At 45.0% G+C, this 22,513-nt stretch overlaps 1 protein-coding gene across 1 annotated transcript in view; it reads left to right on the top strand.

The window, feature by feature from the left end:
- Nucleotides 1-22,513, top strand: part of dnah2 (dynein, axonemal, heavy chain 2) — a 330,858-nt gene that overhangs the window by 190,928 nt on the left and 117,417 nt on the right. The window contains exons 50-58 of the mRNA XM_072591365.1: nucleotides 2,304-2,528; nucleotides 3,973-4,077; nucleotides 6,412-6,600; nucleotides 8,056-8,141; nucleotides 10,920-11,050; nucleotides 11,787-11,933; nucleotides 15,059-15,226; nucleotides 16,852-17,012; nucleotides 19,671-19,810. Of these exons, the coding sequence (XP_072447466.1) occupies nucleotides 2,304-2,528; nucleotides 3,973-4,077; nucleotides 6,412-6,600; nucleotides 8,056-8,141; nucleotides 10,920-11,050; nucleotides 11,787-11,933; nucleotides 15,059-15,226; nucleotides 16,852-17,012; nucleotides 19,671-19,810 (1,352 nt within the window). The remainder of the gene's footprint in view (nucleotides 1-2,303; nucleotides 2,529-3,972; nucleotides 4,078-6,411; nucleotides 6,601-8,055; nucleotides 8,142-10,919; nucleotides 11,051-11,786; nucleotides 11,934-15,058; nucleotides 15,227-16,851; nucleotides 17,013-19,670; nucleotides 19,811-22,513) is intronic.

Below are 22,513 nucleotides of genomic sequence, written 5' to 3'. Positions count from 1 at the left end.
AGATCTGTCCAGCCTGCTAAGCTTCTCCAGCAATTTCTGGTTTTGTTTTTGATTCCTAGCATACGCAGCCCTTTCAGTTTTTACATTGATTTCCCAGTTTGTTTCAATTCTTACACAGTGGGATTACCCAGATTGGTGTTTGATGGCCATCAACTCAGATTTAATGATCCAAGTGACCTCTTCCTGTGATGTACTGTTTAATGGTTGTACGCCTTGATGTGGAGGTGCAGGTGTTGAACTGCGGTGACAAAGTCAGAAGTCACACGACACCAGGTTATAGTCCAAAAGGTTTATTCAAAATCACAAGCTCTCAGAACACTGCTCCTTCATCAGGTGAAGTGGAGGGATGTGCACAGTGTTACGACATGATGCACCCTTTGTTAATAAAACCAAACACCCAGAAAAGCTCACCTCGCCTTGTAATCTGTGCAAGTATGAGTGACAGAGAACTCCCAACTTTCACTGTTTCAAGAAAATAATATCAATTTATTCCTTAACTCTAAAAGTGAACATTAAACAACAACTATTTACAACTGTAAGCCTCCTTTTTCTTTACTGCTTAATATCTGCCAACTCTATAACAACATGCTGTTCCTATAAAAACCTATATTAAAACTACATCAACTTCATTTCAAAACCACACAGCAGCTGTCCAGTCCGGTGTCCTCCTCCTGCCTTCAGCTGAAGATCTCCCAGGGCCGTCTTCTGTCATTTACTGCAGCAATGTTTCATATGAAAAAGGGACTTTTGATCGAGAGGGTTTTGAAGGGCAGTCTCTCTCAATGGCAATTTACTCTCTCTCTCTGACTTTCAAAATGCCTGCTTCTTTATCCCCCTAACATTGAATTGTCTGGTTCAAGGTTGGCAAAAACAATATATTCAAATTTGATTGGGATTTAGTATCCTGGGGCCTAATTTAAACCTATTGGTTAAATTTGAATTGTTGTCAAAATAGCAACCTAAATTCAGGTGTCTATTTCACAGCCAAATGTTACTTATTTTCAATTTTTCAGTACACTCCGAGACTGCTAGCTAGTCTTATGACAGGTGCTTGTAAGCTCTCAGTGCAAGACAGCATTCACTCTCTCTTAAAGGTACAGTACATACCTTCAACTTCATAACACCTTTATATGAACAGAATGTATAGGCGGAGAGATCATTGCAAGATAATTCCAGGTAAATATGAGTATTAAACGATACTATAACTGGTGTGAGTGGAGTGTCAACGGACTGAATCAAGAGTGTCAGCTGGTGTGAGTAAAGTGTCAACTTTACTTTGACTTTGTCTCTAGCATCATCTTATTTTTGAATATTTGTAATTATCTCCCTGCCTCAATTAATCGAATCACAGGTGTGATTCACTTGCAATTCAGCTGTTGACTCTTTACTCACACAGCCTGACACTCCTGATCCTCTGCAAACACCTATTCTTCAGTGTATCGACACTCCACTCACACCATCCGTATGACCTATTGACACTTGTACTTACTGGGATTACCTTGCAATGATCTCTCTGCCTATAAGTTCTGTTCCTGTGCACTTCCCTCCACTTCATCTGACCAAGGAACAGCGCTGGGAAAGCTTGTGATTTTCAATAAACCTGCTGGACTATAACCTGGTGTTATGAAACTTGTGCCAATGATTGTACAATTCTAGTAAGGCTTGTCGTTTTAAGAACTTTACATTTCAGAGTTTTCACACCTGACACCTGGGATGAAATCTTGTAAGTGGGAAATAGGTTCTCCTCTCCTCATTTGTGGTTATGAGTTGTCTAGTTTCAGCTGGGAATCAGCCCGAGTTTGCCATCTAATGTAGTTGCTGTTTCTCCTTTGGAAAGGTGACAAGGCTGGTGGCAGTAAGCCTGAAGAAAGAGTCGCACTGCTGCTTCCAGTTTCATGCTGCAATGGATTCTTTAGCTTTGACAGAAAGGAGCTGCATTTGCGGAGGTGGGGGGGATGTATCAGGGATTATTTTTTACATTGCTGTGCTGGGTTTTCTCTCTGGGTTTTGTTTCTAGCCATCCCGGGAGATGCCTCACACAGGGTTGTGTTGGAACAGAGAGAGGTGCAGGGTAGTATGGCTCTGACTGTGGGGCTCCTGTCATCATGGAGTGTGAGGCAAGGTTGGTGTTTGCATTTGGATGTTTTCTGCCCTTGAGCAGTAGGAGTGCTGAGGATTACTGATTAAAATGGGGAGGGTGTTGCAGTCACTTGGTCATGTGCCTCACAAGCTCAATGCTGAGAATCAAAACATTTAGCTCCATATGAAGAACTCCACTGGTTTCTGACTTTCCTCATTCACAGACCACATCTAAAAATGTCCAGGATGTTATCGAGAGCCGTGTAGAGAAGAGGACGAAGGGAGTATATGTTCCAGTTGGTGGGAAAAAGCTCATCAGCTTCATGGATGACCTGAACATGCCAGCCAAAGATACGTTTGGTTCCCAGCCACCACTGGAGCTTCTCCGCCTGTGGATAGATTATGGCTTTTGGTACGATCGAGCCAAACAGACTGTGAAACACATAAAGGTATTCGCAGCTTAGATTTTAAGTTCTGAACACTCTGAAAGCTGGCATTTCTGAGAGACCACTGCTGACCCTCTGACAGTGCCCCCTCCCTCAGCACTGACCTGCGAACATTGCGGCACTCCCTAAATACTGACACTGCAACAGTGCCCCTCCCTAGGCTCTGACCATCTGATTGTGTGGGACTCTCTCAGCACTGACCTTCCAACAATGTGGCACTTCCTCAGCACTGAACCTCCAAGTATATAGCGCTCCCTCAGCACTGACCCCCTGACAGTTTGATGCTCTTTCAGCACAACCATCTGATTGTGCAACACTCCCTCAGCACTGACCGTCCCTCTGTGCCTGCTCCCTCAGCACTGACCCTCCGACAGTGCGGCACTCCCTCAGCACTGACCCTCCGACAGTGCAACACTCCCTCAGCACTGACCCTCCGACAGTGCAACACTCCTTCAGCACTGACCCTCCGACAGTCCGGCGCTCCCTCAGCACTGACCCTCCGACACTGCGGCACTCCCTCAGCACTGACCCTCCGACAGTGCGGCACTCCCTCAGCACTGACCCTCCGACAGTGCCCACTACCTCAGCACTGACCCTCCGACAGTGTGGCACTCCCTCAGCACTGACCCTCTGACAGTGTGGGACTCCCTCAGCACTGACCCTCTGACAGTACAGCACTCCCTCAGCACTGACCCTCTGACAGTGTGGTACTCCCTCAGCACTGACCCTCTGACAGTGCGGCACTCCCTCAGCACTAACCCTCTGACAGTGCGGCACTCCCTCAGCACTGACCCTCTGACAGTGCGGCACTCCCTCAGCACTGACCCGCCGACAGTGTGGCACTCCCTCAGCACTAACCCTCTGACAGTGCGGCACTCCCTCAGTGCTGACCCTCCGACAGTGCGGAGGGAGTGCTGCACTGTCAGAGGGTCAGTGGCAGTCCCTTAGCACTGACCCTCCGATGGTGCAGCACTCCCTCAGCACTGACTTTCTGACAGCGCGGCACTCCCTCAGCAATGACCCTCCGACAGTGCGGCCCTCCCTCAGCACTGACCCTCCGACAGTGCGGCACTCCCTCAGCACTGACTTTCTGACAGCGCGGCACTCCCTCAGCAATGACCCTCCGACAGTGCGGCACTCCCTCAGCGCTGACCCTCCGACAGTGCGGCACTCCCTCAGCGCTGACCCTCCGACAGTGCGGTATTCCCTCAGCACTGACCTTCCAACAGTGCCCACTCCCTCAGCACCGACATTCCGACAGTGCTGACCCTCCAACAGAGCAGTCTGGAGGTGTGCTGAGTGGCATATAAGCAATTGTCAGTATCCTGTCGGGATGCACTTTATACAGTAATTCAGAAAATTGTTTGAAAGTGAAACTGTACAAAAAAGGCAGATGTAATTGAGAATTTTACATCACATTTTACAACCAGTAAGTGTTTGTTTGTAGGACATGTTTCTAATGGGAGCCATGGGTCCCCCTGGTGGAGGAAGAACAGTCATATCACCTCGCCTTCAGAGCCGCTTTAATCTGATCAACATGACCTTTCCTGTGGTAGGTGATTGTTTTGGGGAGAAAGCCAGTAAGATTGTAATCAGTACAAAGGCCCTAACCATGCAAATATTGAAGCAACTTAGGAACAGTAATAACCCTCTGCTTCTTCCCATTTGACTATCTTAATATGTACACTTCGCTTCATAGACCGAAGAAAGGTGAATCAGATCACCCAATATCTACCTCTCTTTGTAGTATCTCAGCTGGAATTTAACCTGTCTACGTAGCTAGGCTGCTGCCGTCTGTGATCGAAACTCACATGTATTGTTTTTACTCTTTCTGAAGCCTGTCACCCATCCTGTAAGAAGGTCACAATTCTAATCGAATGGTATTCTAACGGAACGGCATTCTAACTGATCAGTTGAGTCCTGGCAACATCCTTGTAAATTTCTCCTGTACTCTTTCCAGTTCAATAACATTCTTCCTATAGCAAGGTGCCCAAAAATGAACACAGTACTCCAAGTGCGGCTTCACCAACGTCCTGTATAACTGCAACGTGTGTGAATGTATAGTGCAATGGTGGTCACCTGTAATGTCACATGAACCCAAGGTCCCGGTTGAGGCCCTCCCTATGGGCTAAGTTCGGTACCCATAGGGAGGGCCTCAACTGGGACCTTGGGTTCATGTCACATTACAGATGACCACCATTGCACTATACACACACACAGACACTCCTACACACACATACGCACGGACACACATACACACAGATGCGCACACAGACACCCACACACACCCTTACAGACACACACATTCACACATGCACCCCCTCACAGACTTAAAACACTCTGCACTCACTACACACACACACACATACACTTTCTCATACTCACACCCCCCACCCCAGACAGACACACACACACAGACAGACAAAGACCCACATGCACACATATATTTTGTGGGGTGAATTTGTACTTGCAGAGTTACATTGTACTTTGCTCAAAAACTGCATGCATTCATGTATAGCTCTGAGCTCAAAAACTGCATGAATTTATGTAAAACTCTGTTATCTCACTTTATAGATTAGAATCAATCTAAACATCAGGTCATAGATAGAGAACACAGGGGGGCTAACACCTTCAACATATTGTCTAGCTATCACCGTTGTTAACAGCTAACCTGAGAATGCAACTTTTAAAAAAAAGCTTTTGTGATTTACATATGAAAGAAGTGAAGCTATCATGGTATTCAAACAGATAAAAGACTTAACAGACAATAAATTTTTCAATGTATAATTTCAGTTACATCACACTGTAAATATTTGCTATATATTCTGTGTTAGGACTGAGCTCTCCACTATCACCTGATGAAGGAGTGACGCTCCAAAAGTTAGTGTGCTAGTGGACTATAACCTAGATAGCTAGACAATATGTTGAAGGTGTTAGCCCCCTGTGTTCTCTGTCTCTGCCATGATGGTTAGATTGATTCTAATCTATAAAGTGAGATAATGGAGTTTTACATGAATGCATGCAGTTTTTGAGCAAAGTACAATGTAGCCTTGCAAGTACAAATTCACCCCACAAAATATATGTGTGCATGTGGGTCTTTGTCTGTCTGTGTGTGTGTGTCTGTCTGGGGTGGGGGGTGTGAGTATGAGAAAGTGTATGTGTGTGTGTGTGTAGTGAGTGCAGAGTGTTTTAAGTCTGTGAGGGGGTGCATGTGTGAATGTGTGTGCCTGTAAGGGTGTGTGTGGGTGTCTGTGTGCGCATCTGTGTGTATGTGTGTCCGTGTGTATGTGTGTATAGGAGTGCCTGTGTGTGTGTGTGTGTGTGTGTGAGAGTGTGTGATTTTTTAACTTTGTACACCCCAGTGCAAAACCGGCATCTCCAAATCCTGACTAATGAAGGCCAGTGTGCCAAAAGCCGCCTTCACTGCCATGTCTACCTGTGACTCCACTTTTGGAGAACCTTGCACCTGAACTCCAAGGTCTCTCAGTTCCACGACACTCCTTAAGGCCCTACCATTCACCATGAAAACCACACCATTCAGTGCAGTAAATTGCCAACAAAACACCTAAGGCTTTGAGTGTAGATTGGATCAAACACTCTTTGGCAGTCTGATAGCCCATTCTACACGGGCCCCTCATCCACTATGTTGACAGTTTCTTAAAAAAATAACAAATACAATTGCCAAGAAAGAATTTCTCATGCTTTTAAAGCCACTTTAGGTATCCTGATCAATATGATAATTGATGTCGTATTCCTAATGATTGCCTGTTTAACAGATTATATTAATCCATGTATATTCATAAGTGTACCTGACTTGCTTGTTAGCTTTTAATATGTCTTCATGTCCTTGGATAGATTGATGTCAGACTATTTCCTGTCTTTGTAGACATCCCAGATCAAACGTATTTTCAGTACATTGATAAACCAGAAACTGCAGGATTTCGATGAGCAAATGAAGCCAATTGGTAATGTGATTACAGATGCCACTATTGAACTTTACAATGCAATTGTTCAGAAATTCCTGCCAACGCCAACCAAGATTCACTACCTCTTCAATCTCAGGGATATTTCCAAGGTACTGTCTAGTTGTTAGACTCTACTTCTCCTGTCTGACTCTCTGTGTTAATCTCTCACTCTCCCTGTCTGACTCTCTCTCTCTCTGTTAATCTCTCACTCGCCACGTTTGATTAGATTCGTTACAGTATGGGAACAGGCCCTTTGGGCCAACATGTCCACACCGACCCTCTGAAGAATAACCCACCCAGACCCATCCCCCTTCGTTTACCCCTGACTTATGTACCTAACACTATGGATAATTTAGCATGGCCAGTGCACCTGACCTGCACATCTTTGGACTGTGGGACGAAACTGGAGCACCCGGAGGAAACCCATGCAGACACGGGGAGAATGTGCAAACTCCACACAGACAGGCACCCAAGGCTGGAATTGAACCCGTGTCTCTGGTGCTGGGAGGCAGCAGTACTAACCACTGAGCCACTGTACCGTCCCATGTTAGTCTTGCACTCTCCCTGTCTGACACTCTGTGTTACTTTCTCATTCTCTCTCCTGTTCTGTCTTTCCTGTTGTCTTTATTTTCTTTTCTATCACCTGCCTCTTGCATTATCTCTCATTATATCTTTTTTAATCTCTCATCTTTCTCCTGTTCCCTCTTGCTGGTTTAACTTTCCACTGCTTCCTACTTCTCCTATTCCTTACTTGTGAATTTATTTATCGCTCTTGTCTCCTCTGTGGAAATTGATCATCGAACCCATTGGAAGCCATTGTTAAAAGAAGTCCCATTTCCTGCCTATTTGCCCGTAATACTGCAATCTTCCCCCTCTTAAGTCAGCTGTCCAATTCTCTTAAGAAATTTATTACTGAATCTGTTTCAACCTTTGAGGCAGCATATTCCAGATCACAATAACTCTCTATGTTTAATGAAAAAATCTCTGGACTGATTTCTCTGGTAAGTGTTGTACACCCCAGTGCAAAACCGGCATCTCCAAATCCTGACTAATGAATCATTGTAGCTCTGTCTCTACACTACTGAAAGCAGTGTAAGGTAAAACTATCAAAATTCTTCATGATTTTGAACACCTCCACAAATGTTCTCCTTTACTTCCTCTGCTCCAAGCAGAACAATGCCAAGTTTTTTCCAGGCTCTCCACATCCCTCACAAAGTCCCTCTTCCCAGATTCTATTCTAGTAAATCTCCTGTGCATCTCTCCAAGGCCTATGCATCCTCTCTAAGTGCCTTAGAATGAGTAGAATACTTCAGCTGGGGACTGAACTAGAAATTGTAAGGGTTTAACACCCCAGCTTTTGTATTCTGTCTCTAAGACCACAGCCAAAGGCTCCACATAATTCCTTTTGGCCAGCGTTACCAACCATCAAATATTTATGTCTCTGCTGCAACCCGAGTAACAGTGAACATTCACCTCCTTTAATCCATTTGCAGAAACAGTATCACTTCACATTTATGGATTCAATATTCATACCTCATCTTGCCAATGTTTTGGTTGTTTTATAGATCTTCCAAGGGATGCTTCGCATCCACAAGGATTACCACGACTCAAAAACAAGTATCTCACGCCTGTGGGTCCATGAATGTTTCAGGTAGCTCCTCTCTTCCCTTTGTCTCCAGTCTTTCTCCCAACTCCACACTGGGGTTCAGTTTCTTTGATGCTGATACCCCATGCCCTATCTTCACCTGAGTGCACGTTCTTCATGTACAAATATACAGCCCAAGCATTAAGTTGTTTATTGGACCAAGAGATGGGCATCACATTCTGTGCTCTAGATTGTGACCAGCAGTGGACAGCCCACCATTGTGTCTCACGGTTTCCCAGTACATGCTGAGGTCCAGGTTGGTTTTACTCACTCTCCAGGAGTTGGAAAGGTTGAATTAGATACGTTCATGGGTTGTGCAGCTGAGTTTTATATCATACCACTTAGAGTCATAGAGTCATACAGCTGTACATCACGGAAACAGACCCTTCAGTCCAACTCATCCATGCCGACCAGATATCCCAACCCAATCTAGTTCCACTTGCCAGCACTTGGCCCATATCCCTCTTCCTTCCCATTTATCCACTCCACCCTCCTCTCTGACCTATCACCTCCATCCCCAACCCCATACACCTATTGTACTCTTTGCTACCTTCCCCCACCCTCCTCTCTGACCTATCACCTTCATCCCCACCTCCATCCACCTATTGTACTCTTGGCTACATTCTCCCCAGCCCCCCCCCCCCCCTATTTAACTCCCCACCCCAGAGGCTCCCTGCCTTCATTCCTGATGAAGGGCTTTTGCCCAAAACATCCATTTTCCTGCTCCTCGGATGCTGCCTGACCTTCCTTGTTTTTCCACCACACTCTAATCTAGACTCTGATTTCCAGCATCTGCAAGCCTCACGTTTGCCATATCCCTCTAAACCCTTCCTATTCATATACCCATCCAGATACCTTGTAAATGTTGTAATCGTACCAGCCTCCACCACCACCTCTGATAGTTCATTCCGTACACACACACCACCCTCTGCGTGAAAACGTTCACAGGTCCATAAGATCATAAGACGTAGGAGTGGAAGTAAGGCCATTCTGCCCATTGAGTCCACTCTGCCATTCAATCATGGCTGATGGGCATTTCAACGCCATTTACCCACACTCTCCCCGTAGCCCTTAATTACTTGTGAGATCAAGAATTTATCAATCCCTGCCTTGAAGATATTTAACGTCCCAGGCTCCACTGCGCTCCATGGCAATGAATTCCACACGCCACCACTCTCTGGCTGAAGAAATGTCTCCTCATTTCCATTCTAAATTGACCCCCCTCTAATTCTAACGCTGTGCCCTCGAGTTCTACTATCCCTGCCTGACCGAAACAATTTCCCAGCGTCCACCCTTTCTAAGCCATGCATTAACTTATAAGTTTCTATTAGGTCTCCCCTCAACCTTCTGAACTCTAATGAATACAATCCCAGGATCCTCAACCGTTCATCGTATGTTAGGCCTACCTTTCCAGGGATCATCCATGTGAATCTCTGCTGGATATGCTCCAGTGCCAGTATGTCCTTCCTGAGGTGATGGGGGCCCAAAACTGGACACAGTATTCTAAACAGGGCCTAACCAGAGCTTTATAAAGTTTTAGTAGCACCTTACTGCTTTTACATTCCAACCCTCTTGAAATAAATGACAACATTACATTCACTTTCTTAACCATGGACTCAACCTGCAAGTCAACCTTTAGAGAATCCTGTACTAGTACTCCCAGATCCCTTTGTACTTTGGCTTTATGAATTTTCTCACCGTTTAGAGAAAATAGTCCTTGCCTGTATTCTTTTTTCAAAAGTGCAAGACCTCGCATTTGCTCATGTTGCATTTCATCAGCCATTTCTTGGACCATTCTCCTGAACTGTCTAAATCTTTCTGCACCCTCTCCATTCCTGAAAACTACCTGCCTGTTCACCTAATTTTGTATCATCAGCAAATTTCCCCAGAATGCTCCCAGTCCCTTCAGCTAGATCATTAATATATAAAGTGAACAGCTGGGGGCCCAACAATGAACCCTGCAGGACACCACTTGTCTCTGGCTACTGTTCTGAAAAAGAACTTTTTATCCCAACTCTCTGCCTTTTGTCAGACTGCAAATCCTCTTAAGATTTTCCCCTCTCACCTTAAATCTGTGCCTTCTAGTTTTGGACTCCCCTATTCTTGGGAAAAGACCTTGATTATTCACCCTATCCATGCCTCACATAATTTTGCAAACCTCTATAAGGTCACTCCTCAGCCTCTGACACTCCAGGGAAAACAGCGCAAGCCTGTTCAGCCCCTCCCTATAGCTCAAACCCTCCAACCCTTGTAAATCTTTTCTGAACCCTTTCGAGTTTCACAACATTTTTTCTATAGCAGGAGACCATAATTGAACTTGCTCTCCCCCAACCCTTTGAAAGCTTTTTTATTCTGAATCAGTTTTGTAATGGAAGCATCACTGCAATGAATAGCATTTATTTCCCTTTCTTAATTGCTATTGGGAAGATGGTGGCAAGCTGTCCACATGCTTTAGTGTCTTGTTGGCAAATTCAGAGAGTTAAAGTATCAACTACCTTGCTATCCGAAACCATAGAGCAGACTGAATAAGGAGAAGAGTTCATAAACATGATTAATGAGCCAGATAGATTGTTTGACAATCTGGTGGTTTCGGGGTTGCCATTATTCATGCTAGCTTATTACTCTACTTGCATTTCATTGATAGAATTTTGAATTCCCCAGTTTTGAACTTGTATCTCTGGGTCATTAATCTTTAGACTACGATCTCTGTGACACAATCACTGTGTTACTGTATCCCCAACGAAATTGATTTCAAAGCCAACTTCTTGTGTCTCGTCAATGCAGGGTATTTTCTGATCGGTTTGTGGAACATAAGGACATGGAACTGTTTGTGACCTTGCTGAACGAGAAACTAGGCACTTTCTTGGATATGACCTTCCACAGCCTCTGCCCAAATAAGCAGTCACCCATCTTTGGTAAGAATGGCTATACAATATTCAAAACAAAATTGTACATGAATAAAGAGAGCTTTCTCTGTCTCAGGAATATCGTGTCATTTTCTCCCTAGTGAGAATGTGAAATCTCAGATAGCGATGTGTCACGTCATCCTTTATGTACAGGCGTTTTTTTTAAATCTATGTTGAATTTGGTCTCTGCTTTCTAAAGTTACTAATCCCAAAGGAAAAACAATCTAATATGAACATCCTCATGGGAAGAGGTCAGGTTATTAAACTCAGGATGGCAACCTTTCTTACTATTGCAAGATTAGCTGCTGGCTTGTTGTTATATGTTGTTTGACCTCTAAGCAACAAATATAATACCTACTGTGCAAGGGAAGGTCAAGTCACCATAGTCTTACCAGCCCTTAGGGCTGCATCTCTTATTAAAGAGAGGAGACTTGTGGTGGTTTAACCTGAAGGTCACCAGCCTCAGGCGAGAGGAGAGGTTGAGAAAGAGATTTCTGCATGGTAACCTCAGCCAGTGCAGGAATTGAACCCACACTGTTGGTGTCACTCTGCATTGCAAACCAACCATCCAAGCTAACCAACCTCTTACTTCACAAGGGTAACAAAATGCACAGCTTTAAAGGGCATTACTTGGAATTGTGATGGGCATATTCAAAGATTAACTTTGGATCAGGACAGGGATCATCTACAAGGGAGGCCTGTTTTAACCTAGAGGGTCTGCTTCTCTTTTTTTTCTTTTCACCAGGTGACTTCATGCGGGGAGATGTATACGAAGACTTAACAAACTTCAAGGTCCTGAAAATGTACATGGAGCACCAGCTGAATGAGTATAACTCCACTCCTGGGGTGGTGCCGATGAGCCTTGTCCTCTTCAAAGATGCTATCGAACATGGTAAACATTGTAAAATGACTCCAGCGCCTTGCACTACTTTGCATACTTGTATGAGCAAGTATGGCTAGATGTATGTCTATGCACCAGATGGCTAGATGTATGTCTAAGAATAATGTCTTCAACTTGGTTTTCTGTAGCATTTATTGCCTGTCCCAGATTGCCCAGTGGACAGCTGAATCAACCACATTGGTGTGGATTTGGAGTCACTGTAAGAACAACAGGTTTCCAAAGGGCTAGACAGGGCTTTATGACAATCAGTTGTAGTTGCTATTAGGGTAGCTTTTTATTCCCTCTTCTTATTATTTACATTGAAATCAAATTTCATTGTCTGCCATAGTGTGAGGGGATATAATGCCGAAACCTTAGTCTGGATTATTTCCTAGACACCCCCCTTGTCTAGTGACAGCATCCCATGCTAATGCCTCCCCTTAGAAATTAAAGAGAGTATTAGACCAAAGGAGGATGGTGTAAAGTTGCCAAAAATTGTTGGAAGCCTGACGATTGGGAGAACTTTAGAATTTCGCAAAGGATCACCAAGAAACTAATAAAGAAAGAGAGAATAGAATAAAATAGCAGAAAATATAAAAATGGGTTGGAAAAGCTTCTAAAGGTGTGTAAAAAGGAAACGATTAGCCAGGGTAATCTGGGTCCATTTTAACAGGGGCAAAAGAATTAAAATAGGGAAGTGTGAAATGGCAGAGAACTAAATAAGCACTTTGTGTTCATCTTCACACACACAGCCACAAAAATCCTTTTTGAAATAATTAAGGATCGAGGATTCAGTGAGAGTTTGGAACCAAAAGAAATTAGTGTTAGTAAAACAAAAAAAAAGCACTGGAGAATTTAATTAGACTGAAAAAGTTGATAATGGACTGCAGTGGGTTACGTTGGTGAAAGAGATAGACGAGGAGAAAGTGAGGACTGCAGATGCTGGAGATCAGAGCTGGACTGCAGTGGGTTACGTTGGTGAAAGAGATAGACCAGGAGAAAGTGAGGACTGCAGATGCTGGAGATCAGAGCTGGACTGCAGTGGGTTACGTTGGTGAAAGAGATAGACCAGGAGAAAGGGAGGACTGCAGATGCTGGAGATCAGAGCTGGACTGCAGTGGGTTACGTTGGTGAAAGAGATAGACCAGGAGAAAGGGAGGACTGCAGATGCTGGAGATCAGAGCTGGACTGCAGTGGGTTACGTTGGTGAAAGAGATAGACGAGGAGAAAGGGAGGACTGCAGATGCTGGAGATCAGAGCTGGACTGCAGTGGGTTACGTTGGTGAAAGAGATAGACCAGGAGAAAGGGAGGACTGCAGATGCTGGAGATCAGAGCTGGACTGCAGTGGGTTACGTTGGTGAAAGAGATAGACGAGGAGAAAGGGAGGACTGCAGATGCTGGAGATCAGAGCTGGACTGCAGTGGGTTACATTGGTGAAAGAGATAGACCAGGAGAAAGGGAGGACTGCAGATGCTGGAGATCAGAGCTGGACTGCAGTGGGTTACGTTGGTGAAAGAGATAGACGAGGAGAAAGTGAGGACTGCAGATGCTGGAGATCAGAGCTGGACTGCAGTGGGTTACGTTGGTGAAAGAGATAGACGAGGAGAAAGGGAGGACTGCAGATGCTGGAGATCAGAGCTGGACTGCAGTGGGTTACGTTGGTGAAAGAGATAGACGAGGAGAAAGGGAGGACTGCAGATGCTGGAGATCAGAGCTGGACTGCAGTGGGTTACGTTGGTGAAAGAGATAGACGAGGAGAAAGGGAGGACTGCAGATGCTGGAGATCAGAGCTGAAAATGTGTTGCTGGAAAAGCGCAGCAGGTCAGGCAGCATCCAAGGAGCAGGAGAATCGACGCTAGAAGGGCTGATGCCTGAAACGTCGATTCTCCTGCTCCTTGGATGCTGCCTGACCTGCTGCGCTTTTCCAGCAACACATTTTCAGAAAGAGGTAGACTGCAATGCATTGGTGATCATCTTTCAAAATTCTGAGTTCTATAACAGTATATGCAGATTGGAAAGCTACAAAGGCAATCCTACTGTTTAAGAAAGCAGGGGAGTATAGATCTGTTAGCTTGATGGGAACGTGTTAATAAAGGTGTGATCATTGGATATTTAGAAATTTGTTTTCTGAATATTAGCCAATGAGGATTTATGAAGAAGAAATCACATTTGACAAACCTGATAGTTTTTTGAGCATTTTACGAGTATAATCGATAAGTGGGAACTGCTGATATGGGTTTTCAGAAGGCTATTAATCAAGGTCCACATGGCAATTTAATAAACAATTAAAATGCGTGGGATTGTGGATAATGCACTAGCATGGATTGGAAACAGAGAGTAGGGATAAATGGATAATTATTGCATTTGCAGGCTGTAACCATTCAGGTGCCATTAGGATCAGTACTTGGGCCTGATCACTGCAGTGATTATAACAAGGTCAGCCAGAGCATATGAGTTCCCTGGTGGGGGATGTTAGCCCCCACTCTTGTGGTGGCCAAGCAGGGAGCCCTGGCTGACCGGTGTGTCAGAGATCCGGTTCACTCTAGGAGCATGCTCGGAGGGAGCTGGATCACTGTCAATGACATTCCATATGCAAATAAAGGCTGATGAGATACCAGCCTGTGTTTAGTTATATCCTTCACAATCTTTATCGACCACTTGGATGTGTGGAAGCAATTATAATATTTCCAAAACCTGGTGAGAATGTGAGCTATGCAGAATGTAAAGGCTTCAAGGGGATTTAGATGGGTTGAGTGGTTGGGCAAGAGCATGGTAAATGGAATCTAACGGTTACCCACTTTGGCAGGAGGAACAAAGGTATAGAGTGTTTCTTGAATGGTGAGAGATTGGAAAATGTTGGTGTCCAAAGGCACCTAGAATTCCTTGTTCAAAAGTTACTAGCCTGCAGCTGCAGCAAGTACAGTAATTAGGAAGGTAAACAGTAACACAGGAGGATTTAAGTGCAGGAGGGAACAGATCTTTGAGGAAACGGTATTAATCATTAAGGAAACGGTATTGGAATGTTCTGTGCAGCTCTGGTCTCACGTTGTACCCCAAAAGGGTGGGCTGTTACATCTCTGTTGAACCTCAACCAGCCTGGTTGAATTTGTGTTCTCATTTTTCCGTCCTTACTCAGTGACGCGGATTATCCGTGTGATCAGTCAGCCACGTGGCAACATGCTGTTGGTTGGGATTGGGGGAAGTGGACGGCAGAGCCTATCTCAGCTGTCTGCCTTCATCTCTGACTACAATACCTATCAAATCGAAGTTACTAAGGTTTACCGCAAGCTGGAGTTCAGAGAAGGTAGGTCGAGATGTTTTAGTGTATTAATCTGCTTCCTGTCCTCAGACAGTGAATCTTAATTCATCTTATTTCTCAATGTAAATGCTTGATATAGAAACCATACCTTCCCCCAGCTCAGGACAATACCTTCCCCCACCCCTGCCAACCCATTCAAAAAAAAGCTCTGTGGCTGAATGTACCAACAACTTGATACAGACCAATCTTAACAAGCACTATGTCAGTTAATGCCAACTAGGAAAATATGGTAATGTTGACCAGGCTGTTTTTGGATTGTATAAACTCTAGCTCTTGATTAGTGATGACCATGGCATGTGGGTTAAGATGGGATTGGGTCCAAACAGCAAAATGAATTTGTAAATATTTTTAGTCGACTTTTTAATGCACATTAAAACACAATTCTGGTGCAGATGGAACTGGTTTTCTGACGGAAAGACAGTGTTATGACCTTAACTGATGGTGTTACCAGACAATCAGATTCCAGACTGGAGGCTGACTTGATCATTTGATTTGTTTCGGTTTGAAGGAAGTGGTCTCTCACTGAACCACAGGCACGCAATAATGCAGATTGGCTTTAACAATGAAAAGGAATTTCATTACAAAAGGAATGTAGATAAAGTAGAACAATCCAAACAATCCCTTCATAATGCAAATGTAAAGGTCTGAAGCACACAGTAAAGGTATTATCCCAAAATACTCCTTTATAAATTGAAAAGAAACAAAACAGAACTAGAGGGCATAGGTTTAAGGTGAGAGCAGAAAGATATAAAAGGGGCAACTTTTTCACCCAGAGGGTGGTGTGTTTATGGAATGAGCTGCCAGAGGAAGTGATAGAGGCTGGTATAATTACAGCATTTAAAAGGCATCTGGATGGGTTTATGAATAGGAAGGGTTTGGACGGATATAGGCCAAGTGCTGCTAAATGGGACTAGATTGGGTTGGGATATCTGGGCGGCATGAATGAGTTGGACCGAAGGGTCTATTTCCATGCTGTACATCTCTTTGACTCTATGACTGAGTCCTGACGTGGTACTCAAAACGCCTCTCCTGGGCCAGTATTCAAACACCACTCAGACCAGAAGCCTGATATCTGATACCTTGGTAGGTGTACATCACTTTGGACTTCAAGTTTTAAACCGGAACTGTATTCAATTCTTCCTGGAGCTATCATAAGTTTGAGCTTCATGGCATTCTGCTTAAGTAAACACTTCTGGGTTTTTATCCGGTCTGGAACTGACACTAACTCATCATTCTATGGACCTGAGTCACTGTATCCTTCTCTTTATTACAAGCAAAGCTCTATACAGCCATCCTGTTGTATGGTCTTCACAGAACTAAGGTTTCTTTCAGTCAACCAAGCTGAAACAAGATAGATTCCAGATCTGTCGAACAAACCTTTGAGGCCCCATTATTTACCACGTGGAATGGTGCAGGAGGCAGGACAAGGAGCTGAAGTGGGAAGTTCTCCAGCTGAATGGGGGACTGTAGTCATATCCATGGTCTTGTGCACACGAGTGAATAGGCTCATGGGCAGGTGGCACCTAGCACTTCACAATTTGAGGAGTGGAAGTGGAGACTGAGTGTATCAAAAACATTGATGTCAACTGAACCCAACTGTACTTTTATAGATTTAAAGAAAATCTACCGTGAAGCTGGAGTTTCAAATAACCCAACAGTGTTCCTGTTTACGGACACCCAGTTGGTTGAAGAATCCTTTTTGGAAGATATTAATAACATCCTGAGTTCTGGAGAAGTTCCAAACCTGTTCAAAGCAGATGAGTTTGAAGAAGTGAGTAACTGGGCTCAGTCGTAAGGTCGGTTGTTTTAAATCTTCTTGTCTAATGGTCTCAATGCACACAAAACAATCTCTGTATTGTTGAAAGATTGCTGTCTAAAACATTCTTTGCCGGAATCCATTGTTCCATGAAGAATCAATTGTCAATCTCCCAGAGTGTGATTGAAAGAACTGCATTTTTAAGGTGATAATCACTGCCTCAGAACATTCCAACACCAATGAAGTACTACTTTGGAAAGGCCTATGTAGCAACCAGACGTTAACCCCAATGAATGCAGCAGTTCATCTGTCATTCAGAGAGTTCACCCAGTGAGTGGAGTGGGGTGGGCTGGGGCTTCAGTTCAGGGTGAGAATTTCATTTTCCCTATGCTCCTTCACCAGTCGCCAACCCAGAAGGTTTCACTATTGTTATAAAACAAAAGTTGACCCCTGTCTGAGAAGAAAAACCAAAACATCCAAAGAGGAGCACCTCACCCTAAAATCTGTAAAACAAGTGTGAAAACTGGTGTAACCAGTTTTTGGGGTGACACAGTGGCTCAGTGGTTAGCACTGCTGCCTCCCAGCCCCAGGGATCTCAGTTTGATTCCAGTCTCAGGTGACCGTCTGTGTGAAGTTTGCACATTCTCCCTGTGTCTGCGTGGGTTTCCTCTGGGTGCTCTGGATTCCTCCCACAATCCAAAGATGTACAAGTCAGGTGAATTGGCCATGCTAGGTGCATTAGTCAGGGGTAAATGTAGGGTAGGGGGATGGGTCTGGGTGGGTTACTCTCCAGAGGGTCACTGTGGACTTGTTGGGCTGAATGGCCTGTTTCCAAACTGTAGGGAATCTAATCTAACCTGCTCTTCAGCAACTTCTGGTGATGAAATAAAATAAATCCCTGATACTTCAAAACCTACAAGTAGCGATTTATTTATCTAACTCTAAAAGTGAACAAATTAACAAAATCAACAAAACAAGTAACAAATTGAATCAATTCCCTCTAACTACTGACTATGCTCGAATAACACAAGATTTTGCACGTTCTCCCCGTGTCTGCGTGAGTTTCCTCCGGGTGCTCCGGTTTCCTCCCACAGTCCAAAGATGTGCAGGTCAGGTGAATTGGCCATGCTAAATTGCCCATAGTGTTAGGTAAGGGGTAGATGTAGGGGTATGGGTGGGTATGCTTCGGCGGGGCGGTGTGGACTTGTTGGGCCGAAGGGCCTGTTTCCACACTGTAAGTAATCTAATCTAATTTTAATGGTATGCTGTTCCAATCAAAACAAGTCATATCAGATACAAAAAACACAGAATTTAGTCTCTCCAAATTACAGCCAGGTTACATGTCTTCACTGTCGGAAATGTTGTGTTCCTTCCCTGTTGATTCATCTGTCAGGAATGCCGTCCGCTGGTACTGCAGTCCCACAGCACAGACCCTCCGACAGTGCATCCCTCCCTCAGCTCTGACCCTCCAACAGTGCAGGACTCCCTCAGTTCTGACCCTCCGACAGTGCAGCACTCCCACAGCTCCGACCCTCCGACAATGCAGCACTCCCACAGCACAGATCCTCCGACAGTGCAGCACTCCCTCAGCACTGACGTCCGACAGTGCCCACTCCGTCAGCACTGACCCTCCAACAGTGCGGTGCTCCCTCAGCGCTGACCCTCCGACAGTGCCCACTCCGTCAGCACTGACCCTCCAACAGTGCGGTGCTCCCTCAGCACTGACCCTCCAACAGTGCAGTGCTCCCTCAGCACTGACCCTCTGACAGTGCGGTGCTCCCTCAGCACTGACCCTCCAACAGTGCGGTACTCCCTCAGCACTGACCCTCCGACAGTGCGGTGCTCCCTCAGCACTGACCCTCCGACAGTGCGGTGCTCCCTCAGCACTGACCCTCCGACAGTGCCCACTCCCTCAGCACTGACCCTCCGACAGTGCGGTGCTCCCTCAGCACTGACCCTCCGACAGTGCCCACTCCCTCAGCACTGACCCTCCGACAGTGCGGTGCTCCCTCAGCACTGACCCTCCGACAGTGCCCACTCCCTCAGCACTGACCCTCCGACAGTGCGGTGCTCCCTCAGCACTGACCCTCCGACAGTGCCCACACCCTCAGCACTGACCCTCCGACAGTACGGTGCTCCCTCAGCACTGACCCTCTGACAGTGCGGAGCTCCCTCAGTGCTGACCCTCTGACAGTGCGGTGCTCCCTCAGCACTGACCCTCCGACAGTGCCCACTCCCTCAGCACTGACCCTCCGATAGTGGGGTGCTCCCTCAGTGCTGACCCTCCGACAGTAAAGTGCTGCTTTGGCGCTGACCCTCTGACAGTGTGTGTGTGTACACAGCGGAGTGGGCAAGCTCATGCTTTCTGCTTGCCTTACATTTTCAGGTCATTAGCTGAATGAAATTCTTCATGTTGGTGGCATCTAATAAATTTGGGAATCTATTTCTTATTCAGAATATTTTAACAAATCCTTGGTATGGCCAAACTTATAAAAATACTTGCAGCTGAGTCCTCACTGAAAATATTGTCCGGAGGACTAGGAGTCCCACCAGTTAGCGTGGTGGTTTCCGACAGCTTTTTCGTACTCTTTCTTTATGTGATGGAGCCTGTTGTCAAAAGGGAAGCAGACTGTGATCTGGTGCTGTTATATTGATCGCTTTCTCCATTCCTAGATTAAAAATGCATTGTTGGATGCAGCTAAGGAAGAGTCTATTCCTGAAACCAATGAAAGTATCTTCAATTTTCTCATGGAAAGGGTGCGTAGTAATCTTCATGTCGTGTTGTGCATGAGTCCAATTGGAGATCCCTTCAGGTAAGTTTTATTGTGGAGAATGTGTTATTGTTCAAATCAGTTCATAGGAGACCAAACATGTATGTGTTACTTTTGTACTGAAGTCCTTTATTCAGCATCAACCATGTACCAATACTTTAGTTCCAGACTGCCAATGAGGAGAGCCCAATGAATTGTGATGCCTTTGACTTATTGTTTAGATCAATAAGCTCATGGTGTTGTTCTTCTGCATGTTTCTTTCTCCTTTTACTTCTCCATTTTTATAGTCTAATATCTCTTACTTATCTGCATGGTGGAGCTCTTCTCAGTGCTCCGGTGTGGATTATAGATGCCGACCATTGCCCCCTCATGTTTCCTCTGGTTGATGCTAAGCAGGTGTACTAGTCCTTCTTAAAATATTTGCCATCAGTCTAAACCTTGACATTCACACACCATTGGGGTGATGTTGAGCACTGGGACTCTGCATCTTCACTTCAACCTGGAGACAGCTCCGTTTGGCGGAACCTGTGGTGTATGATGCACATGAGCTCATGTCTGAGGCTCAGTTGCCAGTGTTGAGCTGAAACAGTTCACACAAACTTTAACCCATATCTGGGTCCAAGAGAGACCAATTAGCAATAGCAGGAGTCATAAAGTCATAGAGTCCTACAGCACGGAGACAGGCCCTTTGGCCCAAACTGGTCCATGCCGATGAAAATGTCCATCTATGCTAACCCCATTTCCCTGCACTTGGCCCATAACCTTCTAATACTTGCCTATCCATGTATTTGTCCAAATGCCTTTTAAATGTTGTTAATGTACCCACTTCGATCACCTCTGCTGGCAGCTCATTCCATATACGTACCACCCTCTGGGTAAAAAAAAGGTTGCCCCTCAGGTTCCCTTTTATTCTTTCCCCTCTAACCATAAACTGATGCCCTCTAGTCCTCGATTCCTCAATCCTGGGAAAGAGACTGAGTGCTTTTAACATGTCCATGCCTCTCATGATCTTATACACTTCTATAAGATAACCCCACAGTCTCCTACGCTCTTCAGAAAAAAGTCCTAGCTTGTCCAACCTCTCCCTATAACTCAGACCGTTGAGTCCTGGCAACAACCTTGTAAATTTCTCCTGTACTCTTTCCAGTTTAATTTCATCTTTCCAGTAGCAAGGTGACCAAAACTGAACACAATACTCCAATGTGGCCTCAATAATTTCCTGTACAACTGCAACATAACTTCCCAACTTCTATACACAGTGCCCTGACTGATGAAGGCCAGTGTGCCAAAAGCCTTCTTCACTGCCCTGTCTACCTGTGACTCCACTCTCAGAGAACCATGTACCTGAACTTCAAGGTCCCTCTGTTCCACTACACTCCTTTCACTATGAAACTCCTGCCTTGATTTGACTTTCCAAAGTGCAAAACCTCACACTTATCTATATTAAACTCCGTTTGTCATTTTTCGGCTACTTCCCGAGCTGATCAAGGTCCTGCTGCAATTTCTGAAAATCTTCCTCACTGCCCTATATACAATGCCTCCTATTTTAGTGTCATTTGCAAACTTACTAATCATGCCTTGTACATTTTCATCCAAATCATTGATATCGATAACAAACAGCAATGGGCCCAGCACTGACCCCTGAGGCACTCCACTAGTCACAGGCCTCCAGCCCAACAAGCATCCTTCCACTATTACCCTCTGCTTCCTACCATCAAGCCAATAGTGTATCAAATTTATGAGTACCCCTGGATTCCATGTGATCTAACCTTCCAGAGCAGCCTACCATGTGGATACTTGTCAAAGGCCTTACTGAAATCTATATAGACAATATTCCTGATGAAAGCCTCTTGCCCGAAACATCAATTTTCCTGCTCCTTGAATGCTGCCTGACCTGCTGGGCTTTTCCAGCACCACTCTGATCTAAACTCTGGCTTCCAGCTTCTGCAGTCCTCACTTTTGCCTAGTCTGTGTAGACGATGTCCACCACCTTGGCCTCATCAAACTTTCTGGTCACTTCGTCAAAGAACTCTAGCAAATTTGTGAGGCATGATCTCCCATTCACAAAGCCATGCTGATTACTCCTAATCAAACCCTGTCTTTCCAAATGCACGTATATCTTATCTCTCAGAATCTTCTCAAGTGACCTACCTACCACAGATGTTAGGTTTACTGGTCTATCGTTCCCAGGTTTCTCTTTGCAGCCCTTCTTAACTAAGGGCACAATATTCGCTACCCTCCAGTCTTCCGGGACCTCACCCATAGCTAACAATGATGCAAAAATATCAGCCAGAGTCCCCGCAATTTTTTTCTCTAGCCTCTTGCAGTGTTCTTGGATATATCTGGTCAGGACCAGGAGGTTTATCCACCTTCATACATTCAAATACATCCAACACCTCCTCTGCTGTGATATGGACTCTCCCCAAGATATGACCGCTAACATCCCCAAGTTCCCAAGTCTTCATGCGTTTCTCCACGGTAAACACAGAGGAGGGGAATATTCATTGAGGATCTCACCCAGCTCCTTCAATCCTACACGTACATGTTCACTTTGGTCCTTGTGCTGTCCTATTCTCTCTCTAGTTATTCTTTTTCCTTTAATATACTTAAAGAACCTCTTTGGATTCACCCTAATCTTCTCAGCCAAGGCTATCTCATGCCTCCTTTTTGCCCTCCTGGTTTGCTTCTTCAGTAAACTCCTGTATCCCCTATATACATCCAGGAATTCCCTTGGTGCCAGATGCC

Source organism: Chiloscyllium punctatum, chromosome 21 (assembly GCF_047496795.1).
Source record: "Chiloscyllium punctatum isolate Juve2018m chromosome 21, sChiPun1.3, whole genome shotgun sequence".
NCBI classification, from domain to species: Eukaryota; Metazoa; Chordata; class Chondrichthyes; order Orectolobiformes; family Hemiscylliidae; genus Chiloscyllium; species Chiloscyllium punctatum.
Note: the sequence above shows the minus strand (reverse complement) of the source record. Positions and strands in the feature narration are given on the sequence as shown.